At 40.7% G+C, this 15,870-nt stretch overlaps 1 protein-coding gene and 1 long non-coding RNA gene across 2 annotated transcripts in view; both read left to right on the top strand.

The window, feature by feature from the left end:
• LOC148364187 (uncharacterized) overlaps nt 1-15,870 on the top strand; it is a 308,472-nt gene that overhangs the window by 210,577 nt on the left and 82,025 nt on the right. The gene's annotated exons all lie outside the window — the stretch shown is intronic.
• The window catches only part of celsr2 (cadherin, EGF LAG seven-pass G-type receptor 2), a 126,971-nt gene that overhangs the window by 60,157 nt on the left and 50,944 nt on the right, over nt 1-15,870 (top strand). Inside the window, exons 3-5 of the mRNA XM_088338310.1 lie at nt 52-274; nt 12,410-12,525; nt 12,817-12,905. Coding sequence (XP_088194436.1) covers nt 52-274; nt 12,410-12,525; nt 12,817-12,905 — 428 coding nt within the window. The remainder of the gene's footprint in view (nt 1-51; nt 275-12,409; nt 12,526-12,816; nt 12,906-15,870) is intronic.

Raw genomic sequence — 15,870 nt, 5'->3', positions numbered from 1 at the left:
CATTGTTCTAATGAATGGCTCATTTCAGTATCGTTTGTTTTTTTGTCCCAGGAGAGCGCTGCGAGCTTTCGTCGCGCTCCGGCCGCTGCGCTGCAGGGGTTTGCAAGAACGCCGGCGTTTGCGTCAACCTTCTGGTCGGCGGCTTCAAGTGCGAGTGCCCCTCGGGTGGCTACGAGAAGCCGTTCTGTGAGATGACCACGCGCAACTTCCCTCCAAATTCCTTCCTCACCTTCAAGGGTCTCCGCCAACGCTTCCATTTCACCGTCTCGCTCACGTAAGCCACAAAGCTGACGTTTTTGGAAAAATGTTCTTGAAAATTGTCTGAAACTGTCTGTTAAAATGAGTTTGCAGGGTTCACAAGGATATTTTTCGTTTCTTTGTTTTCTTAGTTTCACTGTTTTTATTTCATTGAAAAACTGAAGAATAGCTTTAATGGTAGCCACAATATGTCACATTACTGTTGTCGGCTTTAGGAGAAGCGCTGATGCTCTGATTAGTTCAAATGTAACGTTGTCGTTTGTTATGCACTCTCGGGTGGTACCTGAAAGTACAGACGCTTACGGACGAGATAGGTTCCGGACGATTGTTCGTAAGTTGAATTTGTTTGTAAGTTGAACCAGTGCTATATTTTGTATGTTTAAAGTATGTTTAAGGCTTGTATAAGTAACCTGTATTGTTTGTAAAAAAATTGTATACTAAAAAATAAGCATTTCTTAAAATAATAGATAGATAGATAGATAGATAGATAGATAGATAGATAGATAGATAGATAGATAGATAGATAGATAGATAGATAGATAGATAGATAGATAGATAGATAGATAGATAGATAGATAGATAGATAGATAGATAGATAGATAGATAGATAGATAGATAGATAGATAGATAGATAGATAGATAGATAGATAGATACTTTATTTATATTTTTATTTATATGCTCTATAAAGATAAATAAGGTTGAGTTTACCTTACTTTTGGAAGATGCACTTCAAGAGGTCCTCCTCCATGTTAGAGAATGGCCGAAAAAAAGCGATCCAACCGTTTTCTCAACCTCACCAAGCTTTCTTATTCCACTTTCATTTCAAAAGAAACTGCTCGCGTCTTCCTTACACTTTACACCAACCATATTGAATGGATGCACGAGATATTAAACAATAAAAAAGTTCTGAGCGCGCTGGAGATTCAGTAAACGTAGCACTGTATGTTTACACACGAACTAGGAAGTAGACGCCAGATTTTTTCTCTGGGTGGATGCTGGGTGACCGGTAGCGGCAGTAAGAAGCACTACATTAATGTCCTGTACTCGGAAAAAGGTGCACACAATACAAAATCTAACTTACAGCAATGTCCGGATATTTTTCGACGTCCCGAACGTAATGTTTGTATCTACCGTTTTACGTAAGTCGAATGGTTGTAAGCATCTGTATCTCCAAATTATATGTTTGCATGGTTCTCATGTTTCATGGATATTCACTTGGGTCGTCGGTACACCACAACTTCCTGTGATGTGTCTTGGGCAAGTTCAGCTTGATGGCGCTCATCACCCTACAGGCTGTTTTTGTTAGAGGTTTAACTCCTCCACATGAAACAGATAGTACTGATTTTTCTCACCTGATTCAGATCCAGCACCTTCATCATCTCGTTGCGGTTATTGTTGGTAGAAAGTCCTTGACTGACATTTGTTTTGAACAGCTTAACACATGAAGCCTTTGCACCCGTCAAATTAAATTTGAATACTTTTAATGGGTACCAGGTAATTAAAAAAAAAAATCGATGAAAGCCTTGATGCCAGCTAGCTCGCTAGTCATAATAACAGAAAAGCTACTTAACTCCCCCACCTCAAACAAGCGTTCTGGTGCTTTTATATTTTTCTGAATCCAGAAGAGTACTGAATAATAATTAGGTAGATGTCATTCATCCATCCATCCATGATCTGTACCGCTTAGCCTCTGTAGGGCCGCGGGGGTGCCGGAGCCCATCCCAGCTATCTTCGGGCAGTGGCCAGGGGACACCCTGAACTGGTTGCCAGCCAGTCGCAAGGCACACTGAGACAGACTTGCTCATTCATAACAAGGGACAATTCAGACCGGCTAATTAACCTGCATGTCTTTGTAATGAGGGAGGAAACCGGAGTGCCCGGAAGGAACCCACGCAAGCACGAGGAGAACATGCAAACTCCACACAGGAAGGTTTGCTCTTATGACCTCAGAAGTGCGCCGCACACGCACTAAGCACTGCTCTGCCGCTCTGCCCACCAAGTAGATTTCAGTCATATCAAAATTGTAAATATTGAACATTTTTCACACTACAAACAATACACTTAATCTGAGTAAACACAGTAGTGTTAGTTAACTTTGTTCACTTAAAACACATTTCACTTAGAATAAAAACGACTTAAGAGGAGCATAACACTTTACCATTTACTAGATAAAACTATTTTATGTGTTTGAAGTAATCGTCTTGTTTTGCTAAAAAAAGGCCACTATCCCACACAATTGCCAATTTCCATTTCGAGTAGGATGATGACGAATACATACAGTATGTGTTTTATCTGTGTTTTATGTGTTTTATCAGCACCGCCACTGCTTTTCAGCTTGTGTTAATCCACCTCTGCACACTTCTCTAGATTTTGTTGAACATCAGGGCTCTTGTACTGTACCTGGCCTAAAAATAAATGCAGGACCACTACTAATCCATGGAGCCATCATGGGGACCGCTCAGGGTGGTTCAGAAGCACAGCTCAGAAACACAGATGAGTGCAGAAATTGATGTTTTTATATGGACAGGGTTCGGTGCACAGAAAGTCAGGGGCGAGGCAATGATGGTAGTCTGTGAGGCAGTGCCGGTGATCCCATAAACTACATCAGCGAGGTGACAGTTCAAATGTTCGACAGGCGGTACTCGTGGTCAGGAAAGGAGGCAAGGGTTCGATACACTGAAAACAAACAAAGCTGTAACTTGAAGGCTTGGGATGCGACAAAATAGGCAACAAACTAGCGCCAAACTGGGGAAACAGAGAGTTTAAATAGTGAAGAGAGAGGTGAGATTGGAGAGTAATTAGGACAAGTAACATCAGGTTTCGATGGGAAATTTGAGCCAGGAAGTGAGCAAACAAGTAAGGAAAGGACAAGTGAGATGGAGACAGGAGCCTATCACAGTTGTACACTTGTTAACTTTGTATGGAAATACTAAGCATTATTGTGGAGTGGAGCCCTGGCAGTTAACTCATTCAATGCCATAAGTCTAAATACATTTTCAGAAGCATTGTCTTTAAGTGCCAGAACATAAAAAATTGTATTTCTTGTTTTATTTAAAAAAAAAAAAAACTAGTCACCAAGACGTATCAAGCCTCATGGAATGATTTCAGTATGATAATTCGCCGATAGATGGCAGGAGTGGCTTTGATCAGATCTTTCTCCACAACAACCAAGTGTTGCTTCCTGTATTCCTTTAGCAATTGAGCGTTTAGAATGACCCATATGGCGAGTAAGCGCAGTAAAGCCGTGTGTTGTGAGTCGCGAGATATGCACAAATAGTAATAGCCAGATAACTCCTCGAACGAGCTTATTCCTTCTAAAAAAGATGACAAAGTCCCATCGTCATTGTGTGGTTATGAGAGGGATGATGTTTTATGCACGTCCACAGGAACGAGATTGCCATGGTGATCAAAATCGTGTAATCACGTCACCGTAAACATCAGGCCCTGAATAGTTCATTTTTTTTGCAATAACATGTTACTTTGCAAGCAAAGTCCCCTTGTGTTTATGGAACGCATTGTTTGGATATTGGAGGTCTCACACATTAAAAAAAAAAGCCCCAAAGTGAAAGATCTGCTTGAAAGACATCCTTTCATAAAAAGTTTTCTCGGAAACAAGTGTTTTCAAGAAACATAGCACTGTTGTTGTCAACTGTTGCTTTCCAAACAATTTTAAAAGAGAAACAACATTTTGGTCTAATGAAATACGAGAATTCAAGCTTTCCTTTGATATGTCCTATGCCCATTTAGCAACAAAACTTTCTTTTCCGTAGGCCTTCAAAAATGAGTAAAAATGGCAAAAATTGGCGTTTTCCCAATTTGAGAAAAATGTCTGGCAATGAATTAGTTAATGTAGGGTAAAGGTGATATATTTTTTTCTTTAATTATTTGACTGTTAATGAGTTCAAATTGTATTCTTTCTGTGAAGACATACAGAGTAAAAAACGCATTGTTTGGAAATCTAACCATGAATAAGTATTTTCAATAGCATTTGAGGGAATATGACAGCACTTCCATCACTCATCCTCACCCTCACAATGTCATCAATTGGAAACGATACCCCCTTCTAGAGATCCTTCTGGGCCCGGCCCTCTTTTGAGTCCGGCTCGAGTAACCTTCTTTTTTGATCAAGAACCACCCCGACCAGTTTGGAGAGCGTTCTATGAGTCAGTGGGAGGTCACAAAGCCCGCGATGTAAAAGGTGCCGAAACAGCCGGCTCCAGGCCTCGCGAGGAAGAATAGGTAGCGGTGACACCTGAACCGACAGCGATCAGGTTTCTCCCAGGAACTCCTTGTGTAATGATGGGCGGATTACAATGCAAATCTTGTTTATGTAGTTCCAGTCGTTGCCTTATAGGGACATTGTGTATTATATGAACATTAGAGCTGCCTGTTTGATACGCATTTCACAAATAACAACCCATGGTATTTCGGTTTACTGTTCACTGATCCCATAACCGCATGGGTCGTTGGGGCACTTTGGACAGCCTTCTCCCCTGTTGACTGTCCCTGGCCATTTCCGGGGTCGTGGCAAAGCCAGCACCAGTCCATTCCTTAATAAAGTCGGTGCAGTTCTAAGGCATTACTATGTTGTTTTTTCAGATTTTCAGATTTTCACTTTATTGTCATTCGTATACACGTGTATACAGAACGAAATGTCGATACATCTGACCCGCACAGTTACTTTGAACGTCAGCCGGGATAGATAAGATTAACCATGTCTTCGTCAGAATTTTAGCGCAGCAGTTCGTCATCTCGCGGTTCGATGCCACTTCCAGTTGTTAAATGGTCCAGTTTATTGTCCAGAGAGCGAACGTTGGAGAATGGATGGGAGAGGCGTTTAGCCTTTAGCCTAGCTGTTAGCACGGCCCGACAACCTCGCTTCCTCGTCCGGCGGTCACGCCCTGTCTTGCCACTCTGTTTCGCTGCTTTGTAGGCCGCTGGGTCTTGTTGACATAGCAGTCCGTGGCTAATAAACACTCCCGAGTGGTCGTAGCACCGAGCGCTTGATGTCTGGATGATCGCATATCTAGCAAAAAAAAAAACTGCGATCGTATCTTAATCTGCAGTTCGAGCCGACTTTGTGCGCCGTCAAAACTGAGTCGAAGACTGGGTCTTATGGCCGACGTGTAAAAAACTGTTGTGAGCCGATGCAGCTGCAGCCGAACAGGGGCGCCGCCATGATGTGATAATGATGTGAATGATGTAAACACAATTATGTTATTGTGTTTTTACCATCGTGTAATGATTAGAAGTAAAATAGGCCTGGTCGACCCCTAAAACATCATCCATCTATTTTCCTCAATAGGGTCCCGGGTGTGCTGGAGGCTATCCCAGCTATCTTCGGGTCAGTGGGCAGGGGACACCCTGAACTGGTTGCCAGCCAGTCGCAGGGCACACATAGACGGACAACCTTTGACATGCTCATTCACACCTAGGGACAATTTGAACCGGCCATTTAATGGAAGGAGGAAACCGGAGTACCCGCAGGAAACCCATGCAAGCACGGGAAGAACATGCAAAGTCCACACAGGAAGGGTGCATTAGCTGGAATTGAACTCTGGACCTCCACACTGCTGGGTTGCACGCTAAAAAAACATCACATGAATTACAAATCAAATTTATTAGAAAATCACGATGACCAATCACTGGTGAGCTATTTTAGCGGGCTACTCAATTGTTCTTAGGGGGTTTCGCATTGGTGACCCCTGGTGTAGAGGACATATTAGCGAATTGCCCATACCTGTACACTGACAAAAAAACAAAAAGCTCTGCTTTGCCAGAAAGAATAAATTCAATTGAAATTTTCGATTGTATTTTCAAATATTTATAATATGTATTTACAATTTATTCAAATTTTAAATGAGCAAAATTGAACTTAAAAAAAGACGATGAATACAAAAATAAGTATGTAAATGAAGAGGTGTTTTTTTCCCAATTTTTGCAGAAAATATTTCTTTACATGGACATTGCGTATTATTGAGTGCCTCCTAGTGTTAACATTTCAAAAAAAATATTGATTTGAATATTAACTAAAATAATTTAACTTTCAGAACGTGCATTTAAAACAATTAAAAAAGGTAATTAAATTTTTATTTATTTTACATAAAATGAGGCTCACCTAAAGGGACGTGACATAACTGTCTGCCATCTTGTTGCTAACCAAAGACCATGTGAAAGGCTAAGCCAAAAATGAGGAAAAAAATTGTACTTTTTGGTCACTTTGAGTGTCCATCGTTATCCTTGTGCTATGTAGCACTCGTTTTCATTCGCATTACACCATACAGCGGCATCTAATGGTTAAATATCACACAGTGTCCCTTCAAAATCAGCAACATCTATCATTTCTTGATGAAAATGTGCTTATCTATAGGCTGTTTTATATGATAAAATGAGCATAAGATTATGAGCTAGAATTTATTTTTTGCACTTTAAAAAAAAACAATATCCATGCAGTGGTTTTGGAATGTATTAATGTACTTCAGTCAACATAGCCTTTATTACAGTTAAGCATTACGTATTGTGTATATGCCCCACTGAGTATAGGTCTCCTCTTCCACAGTGCACACATCTTATGCATTGCACCATATCAAAATCGCGTGCCAAGCTTCCCCACATAAGGCCAGTCTGGTTGTTATTTTTACTGATGGGTGCCTAATTCCACACAAAGTGATGTGCCTGGTTACTTTCAGCTGATTACTCTTATGGTTCTCCAGGCCCCGTAGGGGGGTCAAGGTACTGGAGCCTTTTAAATCGAAACGTCAAAGACGACAAAGGGCTGCCGAGTGAGAGAGTCGGAGTCATTATCCTAGTTGGCGTTTTGTGAGTTTATTAGGGCGTTTTCTGAATTCTGTCACTGCCGTTTAGATCGACGTCCTCTCCAACAAGGTGGTGGTTTGTCTTTTCTGCGAAGGCGCTCGTTGCCCCCGGCGCTTTTCCGCTTTAGGAATTCTGCGACGCATGGGACACGGGGGGTAGGATGACAGTACAAGAGGCAGTGGGCAAGGGCAGTGGCTCTTCTTGTCTGGGAGCATCCATTCAAAGCAGGAGTTGGGAATTACATCTCCAAAAGACACTACTGTATAGCTGTATTGAGGATCAGAACCTGAATGGCATATTTAACCCGTTAGCTACGGGAGGCCGATTAAATATGCAAATTAATGGACTCTATTGGCCAGCTGATGCTTTTAAAGCTTAAGGCTTTGGAACGACAAATTTATGAAAACAATCTTCAATGGCAGTTCATTCTTCATAAATACTGTATTGGTGGCTTAAATTGAACAATAGTGAAATAGAATTTGTTTTTCTGAAGAGTGGAAGGCATTAATCAATAAAAATAGTCAACCAAATCTATATGAAGCAATTAGTTTGCCTGAATACATAATTAAATAAATCACCTTTAACTTACTTCTATGATATCATCATTAACGTACTTATTTTCCAAACGCATAAAACAAACAACCCTTTTAAGGTATTCAAAATTAAATTGATAATAAAAGTCAAGTCAAGTCAAGTCATTTTTATTTGTATAGCCCTAAATCACAAAGAGTCTCAAAGGGCTTCACAGATTATTACACTATATTACACAGACTATTTTTCAGCTGACGAGAAGAGTAGGTTATTCATATGCTATGGAGTAGAAGTGAGTTTTAAGTTTGGATTTAAACATTTCCACTGAGGTTGCAGATCGGATCTCAGGGGGAAGAGCATTCCACAGCACCGGTGCCCGAATGGAGAACGCTCTCGAACCAGCAGAACACTTCTTTGCTCTTGGGATCACCAGAAGACCGGCACTCTCAGATCGTAGGCTTTGGACCGGGACATAGGGGCAAATCAGATCTGAAAGATAAGAGGGAGCAAGTCCATGTATGATTTTGTATAATACTAAGAGAACCTTGAAATCACATCTAAGGCTAACTGGGAGCCAATGCAGGTTAGCCAAAATCGGTGTTATGTGATCGTACTTTTTTGTCCTAGTGAAAAGCCTCGCTGCGGCATTTTGTACCAGCTGAAGAGACTTGATTCTAGACTTCGGGAGACCAGAGAGTAGTGCATTACAGTAATCGAGACGGGAGGTAACAAATGCATGACTTATAATTTCCGCATCCGACTGAGACAGTATTGAATGGATTTTAGCAATGTTACGAAGATGGAAGAAAGCGGTTCTAGTAATTTTCTTTACATGCATTTCAAAGGATAGATCAGGGTCAAATATGACACCTAAATTTTTAACTGAGTCACTTTGTGTGATGTGACATTTGTCAATGTTCACAGCAGTTTTTGAGAATAAGTCATGGCATTTAGATGGACCAATGACTAACATTTCGGTCTTTTCAGAGTTAAGACGCAAGAAATTGAGTGACATCCACTCTTTTATCTCAATGAGGCAGGCCTCAGAATTTCCACAGTTTAGTCCGGGAGATTCCTCCAACGGAAGATATAGTTGAGTGTCGTCTGCGTAGCAGTGGAAGCTGATATTGTACTTGCGAATAATATCACCTAATGGAAGCATGTAAATGCTGAAAAGAAGGGGGCTAAGCACTGAAACCTGTGGAACACCGCAGGTAACATTAAAGGGCTCAGATGTCATTTCACCATATTTAACACAGTGCGTCCTATCTGAGAGGTAGGATTTGAACCACGAGAGGACGGTTCCTGAGAGACCAATCCATTTTTCCAACCGTTCTAGTAGGAAATTGTGGTGCACTGTGTCAAAAGCAGCACTAACATCCAGCAGCAGCAAAAGTGATGAAGCGCCAGAATCCATTGCCAGTAGGAGATCATTTGTTACCTTGATCAGAGCTGTCTCAGTAGAGTGGTTAGCCCTGAATCCTGATTGCATGGATTCAAAAAGGTTATTCTCGGATATGAAATCATTCAGCTGTTGTGCCATTACTTTTTCAAGTACTTTAGAGAGGAAAGGTAGGTTTGACACAGGTCTATAATTACTTAAGATTTCTGGATCAAGGTTGGGTCGTTTCAGTGTGGGTTTAATAACGGCGGACTTAAAAGCTGCTGGAACTACACCAGAGGAATACCTCGGGGTAACAACACAGCCCAACTAACTGATTAAAACCAGAAATTACAGAAAACTTTGATATAAACGACTCCAGAGATATCAAGAGAAACCTGGACGTGATAAACACATGGGACTGGATCGACAATCATGGGTTTACTGAAGATAACTAAACAAACATATATCCATCCATTATCTGCAGCGCTTATCCTCAGAAAGGTCGCGGGGGTGCTGGAGCCCATCCCAATTATCTTCGGGCAGTGGGCAGGGGACACCCTGAACTGCCAGCCAGTCGCAGGGCACACAGAGACAGACAACTCACTCGCTCATTCACACCAAGGGCCAATTTGGACTGGCCAGTTAATGTGGGAGGAAACCGGAGTGCCTGGAGGAAACCCACGCAAGCACTGGGAGAACATGCAAACTCCAGACAGGAAAGTTTGATCCCTTGACCTCAGTACTGTGCCGTACATGCGCTAACCACTGCACTGCCCCGCTGCCCACTAAACAAACAAGGAAAACAAAATATAATCAAGCCAAAATCACTTTTTTTTAAAATTAATAAACATGACTATTTCATATCTTAGATATTAATGTATGAACTCGCACACACATTGATTGACATATAATCTTGCCACACTTCTTACACATGAAGTACCGTCCCGGTGATCCAGATGTAGACATCTTTCCCCCCTCCTCTCCTTAGATGCACTAATAATGCCCTCCTCTACTTAGACGTCGGCCTAGATTCTCTCATCTTTGTTGTTTAATGTGCCGATCTTTATTCATGGCACACTTTCTGTGTGTCTTCAGCCACCTCCCGGCTTTAACCTGCACTGTGCTCGGCAATAATCTCATCATTTATTTGTTACACATATATAACCATCTCGATGAAAACGCTAATCTTTATTATCTTCATGTCTGAGGCGATGAGATAGATAGATAGATACTTTATTCATCCCCGAAGGGAAATTCACATTTCCAGCAGCATCCCTGAGCTGAGAACAGTACAATAATAAAGCAAAAAGAATACAATATACAAATACCCAGTGTGACGTGCAAATGCCCACTGTAGCGTGTTATATAGAATAACTAAATAGTGCTACACAGAATACATATTGCAATAAGATTCGGTAATATGCAATGTAGGTGGTGTGGTTTACTGTGGGCTTTTACTCTGCCGGGTAGAGTTAAAGAGCCTCATGGCATGAGGAAGAAAAGATCTCTTCAGTCTGTCCGTAGTACAAGACAGTGACAGCAGTCTGTCGCTGAAACTGCTCTTCTGTCTGGAGATAATGCTGTGTAATGGATGCGATGGATTGTCCATGATTGACCGCAGCTTCTCCAGTGCCCGTCTCTCAGTTACTGTTGTCAGGCTGTCCAGCTCTTTGCCCACAACAGAGCTCGCTTTCCTAGCCAGTTTATTGAGACGAGAGGCATCCTTCTTCTTGACGCTGCCTCCCCAACACGCTGTCACATAGAAGAGGGCGCTTGCCACGGCTGAACTTTGCATTCCTTTTAGTATTGTTAGGCTTGAAAATATTTGGACAGTGACACGAGTTTTGTTTTGTTATTTTAGCTGTTTACATAAACACATTCCAAAATACAATAATACAATTAATATAGGCTAAAAGTTCACAATTTCAGCTTCAATTTCAATTTGAGACTTTCCAAAAATGTAGGATTTTATTGACATTTGTCATAGTGTATGCATTGAACGGTATTCGATTACGCCTACATCTTTCTTTAGGGTTTGTGACAATAGGGAAAGTGAAGTGATGTTTATTCGTATATCCCTTAATCACAAGGAGTCTCAAAGGTCTACACAGACCATAGACTGTTACAGACTATGGGCTATTATTAGACCATCCCCTGATCTAAAACCTACATGAGGGCAAAGAAAATATAAAAACCTCAGCATGAGGAAAATGAATAAACCTTGACAAGGGGGCGCATATAAGGTAATCCCCCCCCCCTCCAGGATGATTAGGCTGAGATGGATGTTGCAAGGGCATCGACAGACAATACATAGACTTTGTCAACATGAAACAGGTCATTCATGAGATACATCAAAAATCTTCTGTCAATGGCCTCAGATTTATTTCACACTGCACTAATTTGTTAGTACTTTGGTTGGTTGGATCCCTTAACCACTAGGATCGTAGGGAGAACCATATCCGGTGGTGTGTCTTGGGCAAGTACTAAATGCTGTTATTCAATGATTAAAAATTGAGATTAACCTTATAATTGCTTTATAAGTAGGTTCAAACATAACCAGTACAATTTCTTAACAATTACTTACCTATTCAGCCTGTTAATAAAAGTAACTGAATATTGTTGTGATAAAATACTGTATTATCATTATATATTTGAATGTAAAACGTAATATATACTGACGATTTTATGGTTTAGAATAAGGATACATCAATGGATTTTTAATTTGCAAGAACAACAGGAGAGGACTGTACAAAAAACCCTGAGAACACTAAATTCTAAATCTTTTCTAAAAGCCCCTTTCATTGTATTGCATCTTATAGTTTACAAAACGCACATCCGCCACAAAGGGTGTGGAAATCAAAGAACAGCAACATTATGGGGCATTAGTGACAATGAAGTAAAGTTTACATTGTAAACAGTGCATAATAGTCAAACAGCAGGGAGGTATAATATTAAAAAAACGAATTGGCATCCTATGCAATCTCATTTGCAGGTGTCCAATATTAAAGACAATCTAAACTAATAGATACTGATGTTTATTAAGTGATAGGAGTTGAAGGTGTAGGACCTGAGAAAGGTTTTTTTCTTTCTACGTCCTTGCCAACATAGATGAACTGTTTGGGTTGACAATGGAGGTTGGTTTATTGTTGATTTACCAGATGTATTTTATTCATTTATTATTGTCGTTGTTCTCTATGACTACATGTGTACAATATATATAATATTTGAACACCCAGCTATTTTGCTATTTCTCCCACTTAGAAATCATGGAGGGGCTCTAAAATTTTCATCGCAGATGCATATCCACTGTGAGAGAGATAAACTAAAAAGAAAAATCCAGGAATCACAATGCATGATTTTTTCGATAAATTTATTTTTGTGATACGGCTGCAAATAAGTATTTGAACACCTTCTTCTAGATTTGCAACGAAAGAGCCTGACGGTTTATTGCTATACAATGGCCGCTTCAACGAGAAACATGACTTCATTGCTATGGAGATCATCAATCAACAGATTCAAGTCACCTTCTCTGCAGGTAAAACAACCCTTTTGTAATTGTTTTGAACTGTAAAACTTTTATGCTACGCACAAAGTGATGTTACACTTAAAGGTTGGTTAAACATAACAGCACTAAAATATTGATGGGAAAACCTTATTTATCTCCAATAAATGTTGAAATATTGAACACCTTTGCAACATGAGGTGTATCTCATGTCATTTGAAAATGAACACTCATGTTTGCTCTATTAAGTTTTGTCCAAGGAATAATTTCACGTCTGAGAAATGTCATCCTCGTATTGATTTCGATCTTTTCTTTTTCTTGCAGGTGAAACCAAGACTACAGTTTCTCCTTTTATCGTTGGTGGCGTGAGCGACGGACAGTGGCATGTGGTGGAGGTCCATTACTACAACAAGGTATCGTCCCAGTTAGATGCTCTGTCCACCTGTTTTCTTTTAGTGACGCCATAAAAAAGAGCTAACAAGATATTTGACACATGAACCAGTGAGGTGTATTAGGGGGAGGCAGGGGAGGTATTGCCTCACCTGTCATCATGGAAATATAGTCAGTAAAGTTAGAATTATTGATAAAAATGTTATGGTTTGGTCACTTTGAGTTCCCTAATTTGTATTCTTCCTAGCTTTTGGTGTACTACACCAGGGGTGCACTCTGAGGACAGTTGAGGTGCCCGCGGACCTGTTATGAAAGTACCCCACCAGTGCTGGGTCATTGTGATTCTCTAGTAAAATTATTATTTTTTGTGGATGAGTCAAACTAACCCGACCTAATACTTATCTTACTTCTTCTCTTTTTTATCTTCTGTTCTCTCTCTTGCTCTCTCTCCTACTTTTTCTCTCTCTTTCTTTCTCCCTTTCTTTTTCTCCCTTTTTCCCTTTTCTTTGTCTCTCTGTTCTTTTTTTTTCCCTTTTTCTTTCGTTCTTTCACTTGCTGTCTCATCTTTCTCTCTATACCTCTTTATCCCTGCCTCTTTCTTTCTCTTTTTTTGTCCTTCTCTCTCCTTTTCTTCCTTTCTTTCCTTTTTTACCCCTCTTTCCAACTTTCTCTCTATCTCTTCTCTCTATTTATTTATTTCTCCCTCTTTTTCTTTCTGTCTCTGTCTACCTTTCTTTCACCATTTTTTTCTTTTTTCTCGCTTTCATTTTTCTCTCCTCTCATTTTCCCTTTCTTTCTTTCACTTTTTCTCTTTTTTTTCCAATCATTCATTCTCTCTTTTTTATTATTCCTCTCTTTTTCTTTCTCTCTTTTCTACTTGCAATGATTAACCTGGTGATGACATAGTAACAACATAGTTAGTACAAAATAAGTTGTTATTTTAGAAATGTAAAAAAGTTCTTAGCGCGCAGGAGATACTGTATAGAATGTTTACACACGAACTAGAAAGAGGAAGCTGGATTTCTTCTTCGGAGTGGATGCTGGGTGAGCTCTCACAGCACCACCACCACTCGCCGGTAGCGGCGGAAAAAAGCACTACAGTAATGTCCTGTATTTGAAAAAAGGTGCACACAATAGAAAATTTAACTTACAGCAATGTCCGGATATTTTTCAACATCCCGAAAATTTTTTTTGTATCTACTGTTTTTCGTAAGTTGAATGGTCGTAACTACTTTGTTTATAAGCTATGGTAAGACAATTAAGGTGTTTTTTCTATCCTCTCACGGCTCACGGATCACTTAACCGCCAGGGTCATAGGAGCACCACTTCGTGTGGTGTGTCTTGGGCAGGTACAGCCTGACGACAGTTTGTATATTGCTTTCTTACTCCGCCAATCTAATGATGAATAAGATGTGTTTTTAATTATTTGTAACTGTTACTGTGCCCCACTTAACATGAACCTCACCGCACGTCACTGAAATTAACCCCAAAAATCTGAGAGACAGGCTTTTTTTTTTTTTTTTTTTTTAAGTGTCCCGATAAGAAGCTAAAAAACCTTGTTGGTCAGTCTCATCAGTGTCACTAAACAATGGTTGTTGACAAGATGGTAATCCAGAAAGCTTGCCAAGAGATTCAAGTGTTTATACAATGGGGTGGTGGAGAGTATTTCTAAAGAACTTCGGATCGAAGCATTTCTCCATACCAAACAAGTCAACGTCTCAATAAGTGAGGAATTTGCTGACTTGTCTGTCTGCGCTTTCCCAGACCGAACATCACATTTTGCTCCATTGAGAGGGCCACTTTGCATTATAAAGATGCTCCCGCCACACCCGCACACCCCTGAGGTTCACATTTTTTTTTCAATGTCGGCATTTCTGTGCCCGCTAAAGCGATAAAGGGGGTGGGAAGACTTGTCCTCTTTTGCCAACAACTAATTATGGACTCCTGGTCAACCCTTTTGAAAAAGACGGAAATTGTTATGCTGAATAAATATTCCAATTTTAGTGTCGTCTGTGGTATGGATAACAGTTTTTTACATCTCACCTTTATACATAAAGTTTTGGTAAGGTATAAGAAAATGTGATTATCGTTATTTTCGTGTTGTTTATATGATATTTTATAAGTAGGTTAAAGGTGCTTCTACATGCTAACGCCATTCTCTGGCTTAAATCATCATTGCAGACTCTATTAAGCTACTCGTGTGGCGTGTGCAAGTACATGCATTTCTAAGAAATGGCAAATGTAAGAAAAAAACTGTTTCAAAACCAGTCCAAAGGCCAACCCAGATGCCAAAACAGAGGAAAAAAGAGTTTGTCAGTACTTGAGGATAAATGAGCTGACTTTAAACCAAGATTAAGGCGGCAGAGGGTAACAAAATTTCAAGTTGTGGACCTTTACTATATGTCACGAGGCGTGGTGGGGTCGAAGGAGTGATCGGACCAGAACGGGGGCAGGAGGCAGGAAGGGAGAACTCAATTGCGTGACGATCCATAAGTTTTATTTAACAAAATAAAAGTTGTCCAAAAGTCAGGGACAAGACAAACAAAAACATTCTTACGATCAGAACAGAACGGTACAGAGTTCCTCCGGCACGAACTCAATAGGACAAGGCATAACAGACGGAAAATGTTTAAACCTAAAAACAGGACAAGGCATAACAGACCTGGGATTGTGTAATGAGCCAGCGCCCGCCAAACCCAAAATCCAGCCTTAAATAGCAGACCAGCAATCAGCTGATCTGCTTCAGCTTGAGTTCGGGGGCGTGGCATACTGGTCGTCATGGCGACCGTGACAGAGCCCCCCCTTTAAGGGACAGCTCCCGAGGTCCCAAAAAGAAAAAAAAATACTACCTCGCGCCCCGGAATGGTTCGACGCTCACGATTGGGGCAACCCCGCTCCCTCCTCTGAACACGCAGGAACGGGGAGAGGCAGGCGCCATCTGCGTCAGGCGGATCGGAATCGGCGCTCGGCAGGGGGGGGGGGTCCGGC

Source organism: Urocampus carinirostris, chromosome 6, assembly GCF_059441175.1.
Source record: "Urocampus carinirostris isolate Australia breed hairy pipefish chromosome 6, RoL_Ucar_1.0, whole genome shotgun sequence".
NCBI classification, from domain to species: Eukaryota; Metazoa; Chordata; class Actinopteri; order Syngnathiformes; family Syngnathidae; genus Urocampus; species Urocampus carinirostris.
The sequence above is the reverse complement of the archived record's forward strand: the minus strand, read 5'-3'. Positions and strand labels throughout refer to the sequence as shown.